General features: G+C 36.4%; 2 protein-coding genes across 2 annotated transcripts; both read left to right on the forward strand.

Moving 5' to 3' along the window:
- On the forward strand, window positions 1-2,980 carry LOC145902990 (uncharacterized). Its single transcript, XM_082991080.1, has 6 exons — window positions 1-411; window positions 608-1,099; window positions 1,210-1,296; window positions 1,357-1,387; window positions 1,498-1,590; window positions 1,647-2,980. Exons 1-6 carry the CDS (start codon window positions 1-3, stop codon window positions 2,543-2,545), a joined length of 2,013 nt encoding a protein of 670 aa, XP_082847206.1. The 3' UTR covers window positions 2,546-2,980.
- Window positions 2,981-9,946: 6,966 nt separating this feature from the next.
- On the forward strand, window positions 9,947-13,091 carry LOC145902515 (uncharacterized). Its single transcript, XM_082990522.1, has 6 exons — window positions 9,947-10,440; window positions 10,641-10,961; window positions 11,087-11,170; window positions 11,230-11,260; window positions 11,371-11,463; window positions 11,613-13,091. The coding sequence occupies exons 1-6, from the start codon at window positions 10,030-10,032 to the stop codon at window positions 12,548-12,550; spliced, it is 1,878 nt and encodes a 625-aa protein (XP_082846648.1). The 5' UTR covers window positions 9,947-10,029; the 3' UTR covers window positions 12,551-13,091.
- Window positions 13,092-18,732: the final 5,641 nt, after the last annotated feature.

The raw sequence follows: 18,732 nt of genomic DNA on the forward strand, positions 1-18,732 counted from the left end.
ATGGCTCTCAAAGAGATATCTGTACACTTAATAAACGTCAAGATTGAGTTGAAACAGTGTTCAACTGAGAATGATGAAAAAAGTAAATCACCATCAGAAGAAGAATTTGAGATCACAAAGGTTTTTCCGTGTCTTCTTCAGTCATTTGAGGAGTTCTATCCACATTCGAGTTGTTATGTTGTGGAACATGATCGCACAACTGTTGTTGTGGAAATCATCGACACAAAAGCCTTGGATCTTTCTCCCATCTTCGCTGATGTAAAACAAACTGAAGAAAACATCAACAAACTTATCACTGAACAAGGATGTGACATAGATTTCGTATCTGTTAAGCTGGAAAAGTTCTTCAATGATTTTTCAATGTCACTGGAGGAGTATTTCAACAGAAGCAAAACAACATCAAACAAAAAGGTATAAGATGATACCCAACCCAAAAACTGAATAAATCAAACCAATGCGCGCTTTGACTTTCGAAAAACCTTTTGAAAAACTTAAACTTTCCGCGCAAATCACGTCCATAGATTATAATAGAAATAACTTCTTACCTTTTCATCAATGTGTCAAAAAAACTAACTTAAAATTTAAAGCAAAAACCTTTGTGTCGCAGGATTCGAGAGTGCTGACCAGTGTTTACCAAAATGAAGCAAAGTATGAAACCACAGAAGGAACCACATCTACATTTTTTAAAAAAAAAGGCAATGGCAAGTGTGAAATTAAAGCTACAGGAACAGCTGCAAGTTTCTTAGGATTCGGGGAAGGCGTCAGCACCGTTGTTACAGCAGGAGCTGATATCATCAAAGCCATTCCTGCATCCGTATTGACAGCGTTGAAAGATGTTTTTTGGAATTTAAAATCCGTAATAACCGGAGTAACGAGCGGAAGTTTGGTTCTTGAATTGTTTAGTGAAGATGAGGAATCAAGTCAAAATGCAATAAGAGCTCTATTTAGTGGCCAAATTAAAAATGAAGTTAATTTGGCATTGCGAGACCATTTTGACAGATCTGTAAATTTTAACTTCACGTTGCTTTCGTTCGAATATACTGTGCTGGAAAAATTAACATGGGAAGATCTTCTTGATAAATCTGAAAAGCTGCTAAAGGTAAACAAAAAAATATATTCCGATAACGCTACCTGTACAATATATGCAAACCAGTACATACACAGATCATCGGTTTAAAAAAAGCGTTCAAAAACTTTGTCGTTTTGCAGATCACTAACAAATACAAAGCGGAGGCTCTTCTCTCAAAACCCAACAAAGCGGGTTCTTTAAAGGAAAAAAGTGATTTAGAACTGGACGTAAGTATATGTGGTCGTTTTGTAAACTTATAGAAATTGAATTTGTTTCTGTGGTTCCAGAGGCTTCCTGTTCAACAACACAAGCGCAAAGGTATGAATTGCAAGCAAATCCCGTTTCCAATAATAGTTGCTAGTCCCAGTAACAATGACAACTTTGAATGGGTATAGTCTTGTCGTAATGATGCATTTTATCCAATGCAGGGAGCTACGAAACAACAGAAGGGCGACAGGCTAAGTCAATGAAAACAAGCAATCCCAATATCCAAGATCTGGAAAAGTTATTTTCTGAATCAGGTATGGTAGTCTACTTCAGCCTATTTAGATAATATCTAATGAGCATTTCCTTGCAGATTTTTTACATAACACCGATGTTAAAGACAATGATCTTTTCGAAGCACTAGAGGAAAGATATGCAATAGGCAGGGATTTAAGGGACGGAAAGTTCTTGCTTAAATACTACTCCGTCCTACTTAAAACAAGACGATACTCAGAAGCTGGAATAATAGCTGCAGAACTATTACACTTTTTTAGGGAAAATCTGCAACATGTTTCAACACAGGATGTGACGCATCTGGCCAACAGTAAATTTCACCAGGAATGTTTCTATGAAGCTATTCTATTCCATTACATATCCGTACAACTGGAAAATTCCACAGCTGATGACGTTGAACGTTCGATGACTGCGATCAAAGACATCGTGAAAAGAATGATTCGTGAAAATGAGCATCTAAACAACTTCATCACAAGGTTCGTAGTCCAACTCATGGAAAAAAGCATCGAGGAGTTTGGTAAAAAGATATACGATGATCCTATCACAAAAACCCTGCGAGTTACGTCAGGAAAAATAATTTTGGCGAACATCCAGGCGACCTTGAAGGGCATGGAAGAAAAAGACACGCTGGAGGGAGCTATTGAGTATGTGACTGAGAAATTGGGAAAGAAAGCTGAAGACTACGTTGTTTTTGGAGAATGCCACGAATTACTTGCCGAAATGTACATCCACAAAGGAAAGGCATACCACAAGGAAATCGACAATCACTTGAACAAAGCAAAAGAAATCTACAACAAAGCAACAGATTTCTCGAGTGATGAGGACAAAAGTCATAGACTTCAAAAAATTTCTCTGCTGACTAAATTTCCTCCCGCAGACATGCATCGTGAATTCACTTTGGGGAGTAAAACTGACCTAAGGAGAATGCTTAAAGGCGGAGTTATTGGTTTTGACCTCTACGACAAAGACACATATTAATGCAGTTTTGTGCTTGTAAAGAAATGAAATGTGCATAAAATATGTGTAAATGAATTTCATATGATTGCATCATATAATGAATCTAAAAATTTAATTGAACACATTATTTGTAATTACAATTTGACTTTAGCTCCATGTGTATTAGCATTCAAGTTTCGGTGATTTGTAGCTAGCAGTGCTGTTAGGCAATGAATTGCGTCATCCAATTCATATGGTCAAATAACTGTGTGTTATTGCGTGGGAGGCGCTAGACTATGTTGGAAATGTCCTGGGAATAGACAATAATATCCTGTTCTAGACGTTGACTATGTCCAAAGTGATTTCCTGTTTTCTGAAACGCACCTTACATATTGTCTATTCATAAGAAATCACATCTGTAGTTTTGTTATCGTATGCTTTTTCGCATCAGTAGTTTTCCTCTGTACGCATTTGTCTTCCCAAAATGTAATTGTGTTTAGTAATCCTGTTCAAACCGTTTGTTAATGTAAATTTTTGTTAGTTTGAACGCTGTGTGCGCTGTAGCGAATTAACATAATCATAGTAGTTGTAAATAAATGTGGTATCACAAACTAAGTTGCAACAACAATACTTTTTTCAATGGAAATGCTATCAAAGTTCTATGAAAGGAAGTTAGCTTATTGTCTGGCGAATCCAACAAGTCAGTAAAATACGAACACACAGCGATTGCTTTTACAACCAACAAGCGAATTGCTCTTTTCGCGTTAGTGAAGATATATTTCGTATGAATGAACGACCACATGAATTAACCACCATTGCTGTAATTGCATGAAACTTTTAACAATTGCACCAAACTTACTTGACATTGTGTCTTGGGTGTAATTAGATCAGGTCGTTGTGAAAAAGAGTTTATGTGAGCGTCAAGGATATGGGCAGTGGTGTGGTGGTGTAAAGGTGATTTCGTCAATATTTTTCGTAAACATTGGCTTGATTGTCCCAAGAATGATTCGTATGCTTGCAAACTTTATAAATATCAAAATTAAGTTTAAAACAATAGTAGGAAGGTGCATTTTACATTTTTGGGTCGATTGCAATTGCGCCCAATTGATTGAAGTTAAACAAACATCAACACCTTGTGTCTGGTTATACAAACGAATTGTTACGTTTGGTGGCGCTTCAGCCACAGACCGCTGCAAATATACAAGCGGGCGATTGACAAAAGCGGTCGAACTCCTAACCTATAATTCAACAGGTAAGCCTAGTCAGGACTCCTGGCCAGGTGCCTTTGGTTCGAATCCCGATGTGGTAAAATATTGCATCTATATAATATTTATAAACCAAATGGAAAACCTAAACGGGATTTGTGCCCAGTATGACATTAATTAACTCGGCACAAAGATTTAAATCCAACTACAAATATACTTTCATATTTACAACCTTCTTTACGCAACAACTGAAAACGTTTCATCAATCAACCGTGTGGTGGAACAAACTAACTTTAGATTTGAAGCAAAAACCTATGTGTCACAGGATTCGTCAGTGTTGCCCAGTGTTTATCAACATATAGTGAAGTGTGAAACCAAAACCGTTTTGAAATATTTTTTTCAAAAACATATAACATGTTTTATTGTGACGAGTATTTGCATTACTGAAGTATACGATACGTATTATATTACTAATAACGCACTTATGCATTCAAAACACTGCTCAGCGACTTAGAGAATTTGTTACTGATAGAAAAACATCATTTATTGTGTCTCATTTGCTACAATTTAAACAGGGCTGCTCTTCTGGCATAAATTACGTAAATAACGTGGCAAAAAATAGCAAATTACACTTCAAAAAAACACCAATTTTTACTAAATTTTGAGTAATTTTGCCATACCATCAATATGGTATAATCATTATTAAAACCTCAAAGTTAATGATTAGTCTAAACTACAACATTTCAAGGTTGCAACATGATGACAATGTCGATTTTGCATGAAACAAATTACCCCCACAAACAGAAAAACAATCATGGTGGACCCACAGCAACCAAGTTGCAATGCCCGCAGCTGTTAAAGCCGTGACCGCGGCCACTCCAATTGCAGCAATGCTTTTAGCTTTGTTATTTCTTTTGCGACACTCTTTGGAAAGTAAAGCAATTTTCTGATCAAATTTTGTCGACGTTATAGCTTATATTATGCTGTCTTTCCTTCTCTCTAGGACTTGTTTAAATTCGAATTTCTTTTTTCGACATGACTTTTCCAAACTGAACCATATCTAAAAACAATGACCTGTTTTAATCACGCAAGCGTATTGACATATTTTTAATAGCATTTGCGGGAGCCTATTAAATTATCAGTGGGTTAATCACTACAAATTACTGCAAGGCAAGTAACCTGTTCTTTCTCAGCCAGTCGTTCCCTTCGTCATAAGCAAAAATTAAACATTGTTGTAACTTTGAGGAAAAAGGTGTACAAAAATTAGCATAAGTGTTTTGCACTATCCAAAGGATTTTACTTTCTGGCTCTTTGTATTTTTTTTTGGAAAAGATTGTAGTATTAACAATTTTATTTTTTATATTCAAAGCTTTTACCATGCTTACTGTTGCAAAGAAAACCGAATTTTTCAAACCTGTTTAAACCAGACATCAATTTCCCTACATAGATTTTCAACGTTATCTCGTACATCCTGTTTCTGATTGTTTTCGAAGATCATTCGTTTTGCTTGGTCCCTGGCGTCCGAATGGTCATTGAACTCAATACCGCTATACATGTAAAAGTTACTTCATTGCAGGTTACCATCAAAAGTAACACGTTTGATTCATTATATTCAAATTATCCATTTTATCTACATAGAAAATAACCAACTTCAATATTTTTCTGCTTTGCTACAGATTTCATGTGGAGCTGTAACCAATGACACGTGTTTTGTCCTCAAAAAATCCATTCCATATACTTGTGCACAATAACGATTTTAAAGTAATAAATACAGAAGAAGAACACATGAGTCACATATGTGACTTCAATAGATCATCTCCCATATATATAATAGTTGTCAGTAAAGGTTTGTATTTCGAGTGAAAAAATTACTTTGGTCTCCAGTTGACGCTGTAGCTGTTACTTGAAAAACCTAAAAAATTCCTGCCTTTTTCTCCCCACTCCTCCGTTAAAGTGCATGTCAACTTTGCGTCAAAGTAAAGGTACGTATGCAACAAACATATATCCAAAGTTTATCGGTTCTACGTCAACTAAAAAATGGAGAAAACTACACAAAAAGTAGCGGCGACAAAAAATCGTAAACCTTTTGCGCTGTGGCGAAAATGACATCACACAAGGCGCTTGCGTCGAAAAAATGCACTGTTTAGATAGGAGAAGGCGCCTTATATTGCAGATATCGAATAGTTTCAAACACAGATTACGTTGACTCAAAGGTCAGGACAGGGTTTTACAACACACAAAACGGGAATGGTGCGTTTCTTTGCTCAGTGACATTAAATGACGTCATTTTGGGTGTGATGTCATAACTTTTACCTCACCTTTGTGTTGACTTTAATTTGATGATTCCAATTTCTAGTTACGAACTATATTGCAAAAATTACGTTAGTGGTTGATTGTGGCGAATTAAATAAATCATTTATGACGCGAACTCGTAGGCAACGCTACTGCCAGGCAAAAATTGGTACTATGACAGAATTACTGTGTTGCATAATTAACTAATTTGGTTGGCCTTTCTCGGCGAATAAAATTCAATTAACCTATACTATCTTTTGCTGTGAGTGAACAAAACGACAATGCAAAACAGTTTGTCTCTGTCGTGTTTTCAAGTTCATGCAACACGTTAGCGATCATAAATGCTGTAACAACAAGAACACCCTGACCCAGTAATTGTTTTACTGTTACACAACTAAATAAGACATAATAGGTCGAAACAGCGGCCATCTGTCTGCAACTCAAATTGACATCAAAATCCGTTTGTTGCACTTGTTCGCTTGTTGTCCCCTATTTAATGCAAAATTATACTAAACCAATTTTGCAATGTTTTCCATTCCTACGCATGTCTTGCTGCCAGCACTCGCTTGACCAAAGCGCCTTCTATGACGTCACGCAACAATAATCTCGCTTTCGCACAATTTCGTTCGCAGCGGTAAAAGTGCAACTTTCATCAACTGTATCTCAAAACTACTATGTACCTTTTTGCATATCACTTATGTAAGTTTAGATCTGCGCATACAATTTATGTACGAAAATACCTGCCAGTTCGTTAGTACGACGGAACGCTGTAAAAATTCTATATGCATTCTGTATGTTATCAAATACCACAAACAAACTATCAACCTTCTCCTCTAGAAAATTACAAATCTGGATATTTCGTGTTTTTCTTTTCATGAAGAAAAATGTGGATCGCACCATTTTTGACCCATTTATGAGCCAGATAACAACAATGCACAATTATGCACAAAACTTAACCCTGCCTAAATGAAAGGATTTCTTGCAACGTTTCTTTTATCTCTTGTGCTTCTAACACTCGGCCAAGTAGTGGTTCCGCATGGCCAACCACGAACGAGAATGACCGATCAAACACGAAAGGCATTTCAAACTTCAAACCTTATTCAAGTTTAAGCTAGCTGCCAATGCAAGCATTTTGGAAATTGTTGCAGCGAGATAAAACTAATAGTAAACAACGTATATCTTGTTGATAGCAAATATTATCTTGCTGATAGCAAATATTATCTTGTTGATAGCAAATAGCTATACGTGAACAGAATCTTTTTGTGTTGTTAGATAATTGAATTCGTACATATGACCGTTACCGCTCCATTTTTCCTATGCATTTTTTGTTATGTGATGGATTATTTCTTAATATAATCACCCAATGCACTCTTCCTTATTTTTGTCGCAACTGCCCTACTTTCATCAAAAACCTCAAGTAGAGCTCGGCTAATATAATCACCAATTTCGGTATAAATTTTCTTGATGTCCGCAACTGAAAATTGTTGTTGACATTCCTTCATTTTAATCATCACTGTTATTTTTCAAAACATATTTTCTTGCTCATATTAAAATATTTAGTAATCTTGTAATTGAACTATGTCTTGTAACCAACCGCCACACAAAATTCATAACCATCTTTTTTACCAAGTTGTTATATTGGCAATATTGTGATTCTTTTGTCAGCGTTGCATATGTCAAACACAGGTAATATCAATGATAAACGAAGTGGAGCCAATAATACGAATTGTGTATAAGCTGCAGACAGATGGCCACTGTTTCGATTTCCTGATGCCTAGTCCCAAAATATACTTGTCGTTAGTATTAGCCACTAGACGGCGCGCTTGAGACAACTCGATAATTTTCGCTGACCTCAGCACGACATGAAACGTCAATATATATTGATGAAAAATAAGGCATAACATCAATATGTATTGATAATTGAATGGAAAAGCCTTCTACCAGTGCATATAAACCTTTTCCACAACATAACAAAGACAATGTAGAAAAAAGACAAGGAAAAAATCAGTTGTATGAAATTAAAGCTACCCTAGTTACTAGGTGACGCCCACAGCCACATCCACTTGTGTTTGATTCTTGAACAAATTACATGAGTATGCTTCCATATATGATGCTTTGATAGCAAATTATGCATCAGAGATGTTACATAGGTGACTGTGACATGACCAAATCATCATCATTGAACTTTTTGTGGATATGCTTGGATATACCCTTCCGAAAACCATTGGCGATTGTTATGCTGCGGAAAGAATTACTCAATTGTCTGTTGTTAGGAAGCAAAACCAGTGTTATGGAACCAGAATAAAAACCTGTAACTAAAATAAATGAAGGTTTTCTCCTTTTTTTGTAAATTGGAGTTTTTTTTTGGCTTCGGCGAAAAAAATTTTTTTTTCTTTCTTTATTTATTATAATTTTTACTTTTTTTTATACTGCACTCTCAAAATGTTTATTTTATGTTATGTACATTTCTCCCTGCTATTTTGTTGTTTTGTACGCAAAAACTACAGCATTCCCACAAGTCTAAATTTGCATGCGTACATCTCGTCATTGTGACGTCACAGAGAGAAACGGAAACCGCCGATCGAAAGCTGAGACCCTCGCGCACAATTCGTCTGTAGAACGTTTCGCGCTACTCCCAAAGGGTAATCGGCCGTTTGTTGAGACATGCAATCAGACCACATGCTGTGCTGGTTTGTTTTTTATGATAAATCATCATCAAAAAGTGACTAATTACTCGAAAAATTTCAATGCAAATATATGTATATTTTTTTTTTATGATAAACTTCAAGCTGTTTGTTGCTGAAAACCTTAGGTCGCCAGGCCAATTACAACGGGAGATATAATTTTAGGGAAAATCCCCCCTTTGGTACACAGTTGACCGTGGCGCTTAAAGGGTTAAAAGCTAGCCAGTGATACAGTCACCAACTGAACTGACGAAACCCTGAATCGTGTGTACTACTGGCTCTCAATGACATTTGCAAATGAGCCAATAACGACAAGTGGCTATATACAGGACTGGCAGTTGTACACGGTAAACAGTTCTATATATCGAATACACAGTTTTGTGGAAAAGGACTTACAGCCGAGAGCGAACAAAACAATAGCAACGTATAAGATAGTAGCAGCATCATTTGTTGCACAACAGACGTTTTTGCTATGACTTCTACGATCTTCATGGTTGACTGACTTTTAACCAATAGTTCCTCTTCCAATTCGTCAAGCAAAACCGTCTGCGCGATTCTGCGATGCTTATAAATAAGGAAGCACAGGATTGAATAGGCAGCGCCATTTTTATGTTAATTGTATAATGGTGGTAGTTTTGCAAGGAGGCGTTTGCTAATAATGAAAATCTTAAAACAGGTCTCTTTTTATTACGTTTAGATGTCTAACCGACTTAAACACTATTAATGTTGGATTAAGTCAGATAGCTTCATTTTCTTTGAATTAATACTGACTTTGTAGGAAAGTTTGTGGTGGTGTTGGAATGCACCAATAAAAGAATTGGTACTGGTTTCTTTTGAATAAATGTTGCCTATCTGACATAATAAGACTGACACTTTAAAATGTTTGTAACAATTCACCTTGAGTCGAATCTTAAATTATCATCGTCAATTTGTCAGCGATTCGTATAACCATAACCACAATTTTATTCTCCCGCCAGAAGCGATTGAAAATATCGCAAAACAGTATATTTCCGGTATGCAGGACGAAAATGTGGTTAAACGTTGTTTGAATTTGCTGTATACCGCGCAAAGTTGCGAACAAATATTTGCCAGGCGAAACTAAAGTTTCGCGATGTCGTTTTTCCTTTTTTTTTCTTTGAGCGCGTGATCGTTTTGTTCGTTGAGGTAGAACGAGAATTGGAGCATTCGTTAAAAAAAAGGGAAGCGCTGGCTTAGTTGATAAATAACGAAAATGTAACATTTGGCTTGGTTGCCGTTAGAACTGCTACAGCGTAACGACACATTTCTGTTCGTTTAGAAGCAATAGTCGCTCATTTTATCTAGATATTTTTACTTAAGCATAGCCATGCCTCCCAAAGAAATATCTGTACACTTAATAAACGTCAAGATTGAGTTACAACAGTGTTCAACTGAGGATGATGAAGAAAGCAAATCACAACCAAAAGAAGAATTTGAGATCATAAAGGTTTTTCCGTGTCTTCTTCAGTCATTTGAGGAGTTATATCCACATTCGAGTTGTTATGTTGTGGAACATGATCACTCAACAGTTGTTGTGGAAATCATCGACACAAACTCCTTGAATCTTTCTCCCATCTCCGCTGATGTAAAACAAACTGAAGAAAATATCAACAAACTTATTATTGAACAAGGATGTGACATAGATTCCGTATCTGTTAAGCTGGAAAAGTTCTTGAATGATTTTTCAATGTCGCTCGATGAGTATTACAACAGGAGCAAAACAACATCAGAAAAACAGGTATAGAAATTACACCTAACTTCAAAACTAAATAAATTAAACCAATGCGCGCTTTGAATTCAAAGTTTTTTCCGCACCCAATCCATAGATTGTAACAAAAATTACTTCTTACTGTTTCATCTTTACGAAGAATCCCCATTAGCAATGTATTAGTAGAACAAACTAACTTCACATTTAAAGCAAAAACCCTTGTGTCGCAGGATTCGGGAGTGTTGCCCAGTGTTTTTCAACATAAAGTGAAGTGTGAAAACACAGAGGGAACCACATCTACATTTTCCAAAATAAAACACCGTGGCAAGATTGAAATTAAAGCTACGGGAATAGCTGCAATTTTCTTAGGATTCGGAGAAGGCGTCAGCACCGTTGTTACAGCTGGAGCTGATATCATCAAAGCCATTCCTGCATCTGTATTGACAGCGTTGAAAGATGTTTTTTGGAATTTAAAATCCGTAATAACCGGTGTAGCGAGCGGAAGTTTGGTTCTTGAATTGTTTAGTGAAGATGAGACATCAAGTCAAAATGTAATAAGAGCTCTAATAAATTCTGATAACACTGCTTGTACAATATATGCAAACCAGTACATATACAGCTCATCGATTTTTAAAAAAGGTAATAAACTGCGTTCAAATACATTGTCATTTTGCAGATCACTAACAAATACAAAGCGGAGGTTCTTTCAAAACCCAACAAAGCGGATAATTTAAAGGACAAGAGTGATTTAGAACAGGACGTAAGTATATGTGGTCGTTTTGTAAAACGTTGGATTTAAATTTGTTTCTGTCGTTCCAGAGGCTTCCTGTTCAACAACACAAGCGCAAAGGTATGAATTGCAAGCAAATCCTATTTACAATGACAGTGGCTAGTCCCAGTAACAATGACAACTTTGAATAGAAACTGTCCTGTCGTAATGATGCATTTTATCCAATATAGGGAGCTACGAAACAGCAGAAGGGCGAGAGACTAAATCAATAAAACCAAGCAATCCCAATATCCAAGATCTGGAAAAGTTTTTTTCTGAATCAGGTATGGTATAGTCTACTTTAAAATGGAATAAAAAATTCAAATGGTTCACAAACACATCTCCCTGACATCATGATCGTAGCAAACTGTCCAAAGTGTTGTAATTTAGAAGCCTATTGGGTTATACTTAATGAGCATAATTTTTTTTACAGATGTTTCATATGACACCGACATAGAAGACAATGATCTTTTCGAAGCACTAGAAGAAAGATACGCAATAGGCAGGGATTTAAGGGACGGAAATTTCTTGCTTAAATACTACTCTGTCCTACTTAAAACAAGACGATACCCAGAAGCTGAAGAAATAGCTGCGGAACTATTAGACATTTTTCGAGAAAATCTGCAACATGTTTCAACACAGGACGTAACGCATTTGGCCTACAATAAATATCACCAGGGATGTTTCTGTGAAGCTATTCTATTCCATTACATATCCATACAACTGGAAAATTCCACAGCTGATGATGTTGAACGTTCGATGACTGCGATCAAAGACATCGTGAAAAGAATGATTCAGAAACACAAGCATCTAAACAACTTTATAAAAAAGTTTGCAGTCCCGCTCATGGAAAAATGCATCAAGGAGTTAGATAATAAGATCCCTGAAGATCCAATCAGAAAAACTGTGCGAATTACATTAGGAAAATTAATTTTGGCAAACATCCAGGCGAACTTGGTGGGCATGGAAGAAAAAGACACGCTGGAGGGAGCTATTGAGTATGTGACCGAGAAATTGGGAGAGAACGCTGAAGACTACGTCGTTTTTGGAAAATGCCACGAATTGCTTGCCAAAATGTACTCGTACAAAGGACAGGCATACCACAAGGAATACGTAAAATACGTAAAAAAAGCAAAAGAAATCTACAGCAAAGCAAAAGATTTCTCGAGCGACGAGGACAAAAGTCGTAGGCTTCAAATATTTTCTGGGCTGGCTCAATTTCCTTATGTGCGGAGCGAAACCGGCTTGAATAAATTGCAAAAAATGAGACAAATTAATTCTAAATGTGCAAAAAAACATAAAGTGATTTTCTGTTTTTTAAAACGCACCTTAGTATTGTCTTTGTCTACTCATAGGAAATCGCATCTGTAGTTTTGTTATCGTATGTTTTTACGCATCAAAAGTTTTCCTGTGTACTGACTTGAAACGAGCGTTGCGTGCTTGAGGACTCTTATCACTTTTTTGTGTCGTGACTACCATGATGATTTCCGATTTTAGTTTTCGTAATGTCAGCACGTGTTCATGTAAAATTTAGAAAGCTTATGACATTTTTTTCTTTCCTGCGAACTTTTGATTGTGAATCTGTGTTAATTTTGCGTAAAGTCCTAAAATGTAACTGTGTTTAGTAATCCTGATGCAAACCGTTATTAATGCAAATTTTTGTTAGTTTGAACGCTCTATAGTGTGTGTAACGAATTAACATAATCACAGTAATTGTAAATAAATGTAGTATTACAAAATAAGTTGCGACACAATACTGTTTTTAATCGAAATGCTATTAAAGTTCTATGAAAGGAAGTTAGCTTATTGTCTGGCGAATCCAATAAGTAAGTAAAATACGAACACACATAAAGCGATTGCTTTTACAACCAACAAGCGAATTGCTCATTTCGCCTTATTGAAAATATATTTCTCATGAAGGAACGACCACATAAATTAAGCTCCTTGTAATTGCATGGAAGTTTCAAAAAGGGTAGTAAACTTATTTGACGTTGTCTGAATGTCTTTGGTGTAATCAGAACAGATAGTTGTAGAAAAGAGTTTTTCGGTCGAAACTAAGTTTCGCGTTTTCGTTGTCTGTGAGCGTCAAGGATATGAGCAGTAGTGTGGTGGAGTAAAGGTGATTTCGTCAATATTTTTCGTAAACATTGGCTTGGTTGTCCCAAGAACCATTCGTATGCTTCCAAACTTCATAAATATCAAAAGTGAGTTCAAAACAATAAAAAGAAGGTAAATTTTAGACAGACATTCCCATGCCTTTCAGTTAGTCAAACATCAACACCTTGTGTCTGGTTATACAAATGAATTCTTACGTTAGGTGACGCTACAACCACTGACAACTATAAATATACAAGCAGGAAATTGACAACAGCGGTCGAACTCCCGACCTACAGTAAAAAAAAACGAGATTTAGGCCCAATATGCGTTAATTAATTCGGTTCAAAGATTCAAATCAAAATACAAATAAACTTCCATATCTACAACCTTCCTTATGAAACAACTGTAAACTATTCAAGAACGATACATCGAGATTAGTTTCCACAGGACGTTTGCCAAAATGCAAGTCTATATAACGCTACATCTTTCTTCCAAGGCTGCTAGGTGAGTTATTTGTAACATTTAAACGCATTTAAAACTTATTTTATAATCTTTCCGGATGCAACCGCGGCTTGATAATTTTTATCCAACACCAAATTGTGGGACTGAAGCTAAATAAAACTATGAGGTTATTTGTGCAATACGTCAGCAGCTACAAACAGCAATGATATTTTGTACTTTGTGTATGTTCAGAACAAATCAAATGTTTTATCCGTTCAACCATAATCTATAAGTAAAATAAACAAAATTTACTACAATTCTGGAAATATCTATGTTACGAATATTGCAAAAATGAAAGCATCATATGCTGGGAATCACAACAATAATAAACGACAAACTGTAGCGACATAATAATAAAGAGCAAGCACGCCATAAAACGTCCAATTTAGAGAACATCAATGATTTTAATTTATACTTTTGATTTTGTAGGCAAGTGACGCATATCGTGAATTGGAAAACCTCGGTCATGACACCTGTAAAACCACCGGTCGCTAGACCACCTGCGCTACCCATAGCAACTGAACCACCTGCAACGACAGCCAAAGTGGAAAACTCAACAGCGGCTGCAAATGCGAGAAATGCAGGTAATGCGGCCAATGAAGCACATCCTGCCACTCCTACGGCGGCTGCTGCAATGTATGGTATGACTCGTTTGGATTATTTCTTTTACACCATTTTTGGGGTTATGTTGTTCCAGTGATAAAGCTGAAGGGTCGCTGTTGTTTGTCGAAAGGTTTGAACCGAATTGCATCACCGCAAACCCATCATCAAACCTGCCAAGAAAGTCCCGGTGAGAAACCATGCTGCAGTTCCTGTCAGAACAAACCGAGATCTGTGATAGTCGATGAGACAACAAGGTATGATCTATGAGACCAAAGGCCAAGATCTGCGAGGTCACGATGTGATCTGTTTGGCCGAAAACCATGATCTGTGTACTTCTGTGTAAAGTGTAAAAGAGTAAAGTGTAAACTGTGTAAAGAGTCGCAAATATATAGGGAGATATTAGAGACGAAGCAGAAACAAAGAGATAATTGCTGCGATTACACGACAAAGGAGAGAAGAAGTAACGCAAGCGAGATAACCAGCGAAAGCGACAGAAAGATACAGTGTAAATGTAAAAAAATAGGAAGCAGTTTCAAAAGACCAAGTTTAAACAAAAGATAAAAAGGTTTCGAAATATGACAAACCAAATTCTCTACCAAGCGGTTTTAAGCTATTTTTGCAGAAAATATGAACGGTTGTAAAAATGACCAAAGGTAACTGTTTTGTCCTTGCCAATCTGAACCATATCTAAACAAAAATGCTGTGTTTTAATCTTACGCAAGCGTATTGACATATTTTCCAAGGCATTTGCGGGGGCCTGTTAAATTCTCAGTTGGCTAATCACTACAAATTACTGCTAGGTAAACCTGTTCTGTGTTTCTCAGCCAATCGTTCCCCTCGTCATAAGCAAAAATTAAACATTTATGTAACTGTGGGGAAAAAGGTTTACAAAAATTAGCAAAAGTGTTTTGCACTATCCAAAGGATTTTACTTTCTGGCTCTTTATATTTTTTTGGAAAAGATTGTAGTATTAACAATTTTATTTTTTGTATTCAAAGCTTTTACCATGCTTACTATTGCAAAGAAAACCGAATTTTTTAAACCTGTTAAAACCAGCCATCTATTACCGTACATAGATTTTCAACTTTATCTCGTATATTCTATTTCTGATTGTTTTCAAACATCATTCGTTTTGCTTGGTCCCTGGCGTTCGAATGGTCATTGAACTAAATACCTCTATAGATGTAAAAGTTAATTCATTGCAGGTTACCATCAACAGCAACACGTTTGATTCATTATATTCAAATTATCCATTTTATCTACATAGAAAATAACCAATTTCAATATTTTTCTGCTTTGCTGCAGATTTCATGTGGAGCTGTAATCCATGACACGTGTTTTGTCCTCAAAAAATCCATTTTATAAAGTAATAAATACAGAAGAAGAACACATGAGTCACATATGTACGATACATCGAGTCATTTTATGACGCGAACTCGTAGGCAACGCTACTGCCAGGCAAAAATTGGTACAATGACAGAATTACAGTGTTGCATAATTAACTAATTTGGTTGGCCTTTCTCGGCGGATGAAATTCAATTAACCTATACTATCTTTTGCTGTGAGTGAACAAAACGACAATGCAAAACAGTTTGTCTCTGTCGTGTTTTCAAGTTCATGCAACACGTTAGCGATCATAAATGCTGTAACAACAAGAACACCCTGTCCCAGTAACTGTTTTACTGTTACACAACTAAAAAAGACATAATAGGTCGAAACAGCGGCCATCTGTCTGCAACTCAAATTAACATCAAAATCCGTTTGTTGCACTTGTTCACTTGTTGTCCCCTATTTAATGCAATACTATACTAAACCAGTTTTACAATGTTTTCCATTCCTTAGCATAAGTCTTGCTGCCAGCACTCGCACGACCAAAGCGCCTTTTATGACGTCACGCAATAATAATCTCGCTTTCGCACAATTTCGTTCGCAGCGGTAAATATGCGACTTTCATCAGCTGTATCTCAGAAACCAGTCGCCGTATCAAGCAACTTTTTTCGCAAAAAATGTTTTAAAGTTATGAACATCTCTTAGTTTATTAAAATGTTGGATTTTTGTGTCACATGCACTAAAGTATCCCTAAAAATAATACTATGTACCTTTTTGCGTATCACGTATGTGAGTTTATATCTGCGCACACAATTTATGTACGAAAATACCTGCCAGTTAGTTAGTACGACGGAACGCTGTAAAAATCCTATATGTATTCTGTATGTTATCCTATACCACAAACAAACTATCAACCTTCTCCTCTTGAAAATTACAAATCTGGATATTTCGTGTTTTTCTTTTCATGAAGAAAAATGTGGATCGCACCATTTTTGACCCATTTATGAGCCAGATAACAACATTGCACAATTATGCACGAAACTTAACCCTGTCTAAATGAAAGGATTTCTTGCAACGTTTCTTTTCTCTCTTGTGCTTCCAACACTCGGCAAGTAGTGGTTCTGCATGACCAACCACGAACGAAAAAGTTTAATCGTGACCGATCAACCACGAAAAGCTTTAAAATTTCAAACCTTATTCAAGTTTAAGCTAGCTGCCAATGCAAGCATTTTGGAAATTGTTACAGCGAGATGAAACTAATAACAAACATGGTCCATCTTGATGGCAAATATTATCTTGCTGATAGCAAATATTATCTTGTTGATAGCAAATAGCTATACGTGCACAGAATCTGTTTGTGTTGTTAGATAATTGAATTCGTACATATGAACGTTACCGCTCCATTTTTCCCATGCATTTTTTGTTATGTGATGGATTATTTCTTAATATAATCACCCAATGAACTCTTCCTTATTGTTGTCGCAACTGCCCCACTTTCATCTAAAACCTCAAGTAGAGCTCGGCTAATTTTATCACCAATTTCGGTATAAATTTTCTTGATGTCCGCAACTGAAAATTGTTGTTGACATTCCTTCATGTTAATCATCAGTCTTGTTTAAAAAAAATATTTTCTTGCTCATATTAAAATATTTTGTAATCTTGTGATTGAACTATGTCTTATAACCAACCGCCACACAAAATTCATAACCATGTTTTTTACCAAGTTGTTATATTGGCAATATTGTGATACTTTTGTCAGCGTTGCATGTGTCAAACACAGGTAATATCAATGATAAGCAAAGTGGAGCCAATAAAACGAATTGTGTATAAGCTGCAGACAGATGGCCACTGTTTCGTTTTCCTGATGCCTGGTCCCAAAATATACTTGTCGTTAATATTAGCCACGAGACGGCGCGCTTGAGACAACTCGGTGATATTCGCTGACCTCAGCACGACATAAAACTTAGGAAACGACCGAGTTTTTCTGAGGGAACACATCATTTGAAACAAAGAGAAATGTTTGACATGTTTTCATTCTTGGCCTTACGCAGTTAGTTTACAACCTGACACAATCATGCGCATGGCGAGTAAGTACAGAGCAGCGGTAGCTTCGTTGTTACTTTCTCAAAAACCTTTTGGTTGTCATAAGAATCGCTACAGCGTAGCGACAAACATTTCGGTTCGTTTCAAAACAATACTCGCTCATTTTATCCACATATGTCAGTGGTTTTGTTGTTGATACCCAGTTGAGTACCTATCGAATCGACGTGGACCGAAAGGTACCGTAAAAAGGAAATTTCTGTGCCTGCTAGTTCAAAAGCTAGCCAGTGATACAGTCACCAGCTGAACTGACGAAACCCTGAATCGTGTGTACTACTGGCTCTCAATGATATTTGCAAATGAGCCAATAACGACAAGTGGCTACATACAGGACTGGCAGTTGTACACGGTAAACAGTTCTATATATCGAATACACAGTTTTGTGGAAAAGGACTTACAGCCGAGAGCGAACAAAACAATAGCAACGTATAAGATAGTAGCAGCATCATTTGTTGCACAACAGACGTTTTTGCTATGACTTCTACGATATTCATGGTTGACTGGCTTTTAACCAATAGTTCCTCTCCCAATTCGTCAAGCAAAACCGTCTGCGCGATTCTGCGATGCTTATAAATAAGGAAGCACAGGATTGAATAGGCAGCGCCATTCTTATGTTAATTGTATAATGGTGGTAGTTTTGCAAGGAGGCGTTTGCTAATAATGAAAATCTTAAAACAGGTCTCTTTTTATTACGTTTAGATGTCTAACCGACTTAAACACTATTAATGTTGGATTAAGTCAGATAGCTTCATTTTCTTTGAATTAATACTGACTTTGTAGGAAAGTTTGTGGTGGTGTTGGATTGCAGCAATAAAAGAATTGGTACTGGTTTCTTTTGAATAAATGTTGCCTATCTGACATAATAAGACTGACACTTTAAAATGTTTGTAACAATTCACCTTGAGTCAAATCTTAAATTATCA

Source organism: Ascidia mentula, chromosome 5 (genome assembly GCF_947561715.1).
Source record: "Ascidia mentula chromosome 5, kaAscMent1.1, whole genome shotgun sequence".
Taxonomy (NCBI): Eukaryota; Metazoa; Chordata; class Ascidiacea; order Phlebobranchia; family Ascidiidae; genus Ascidia; species Ascidia mentula.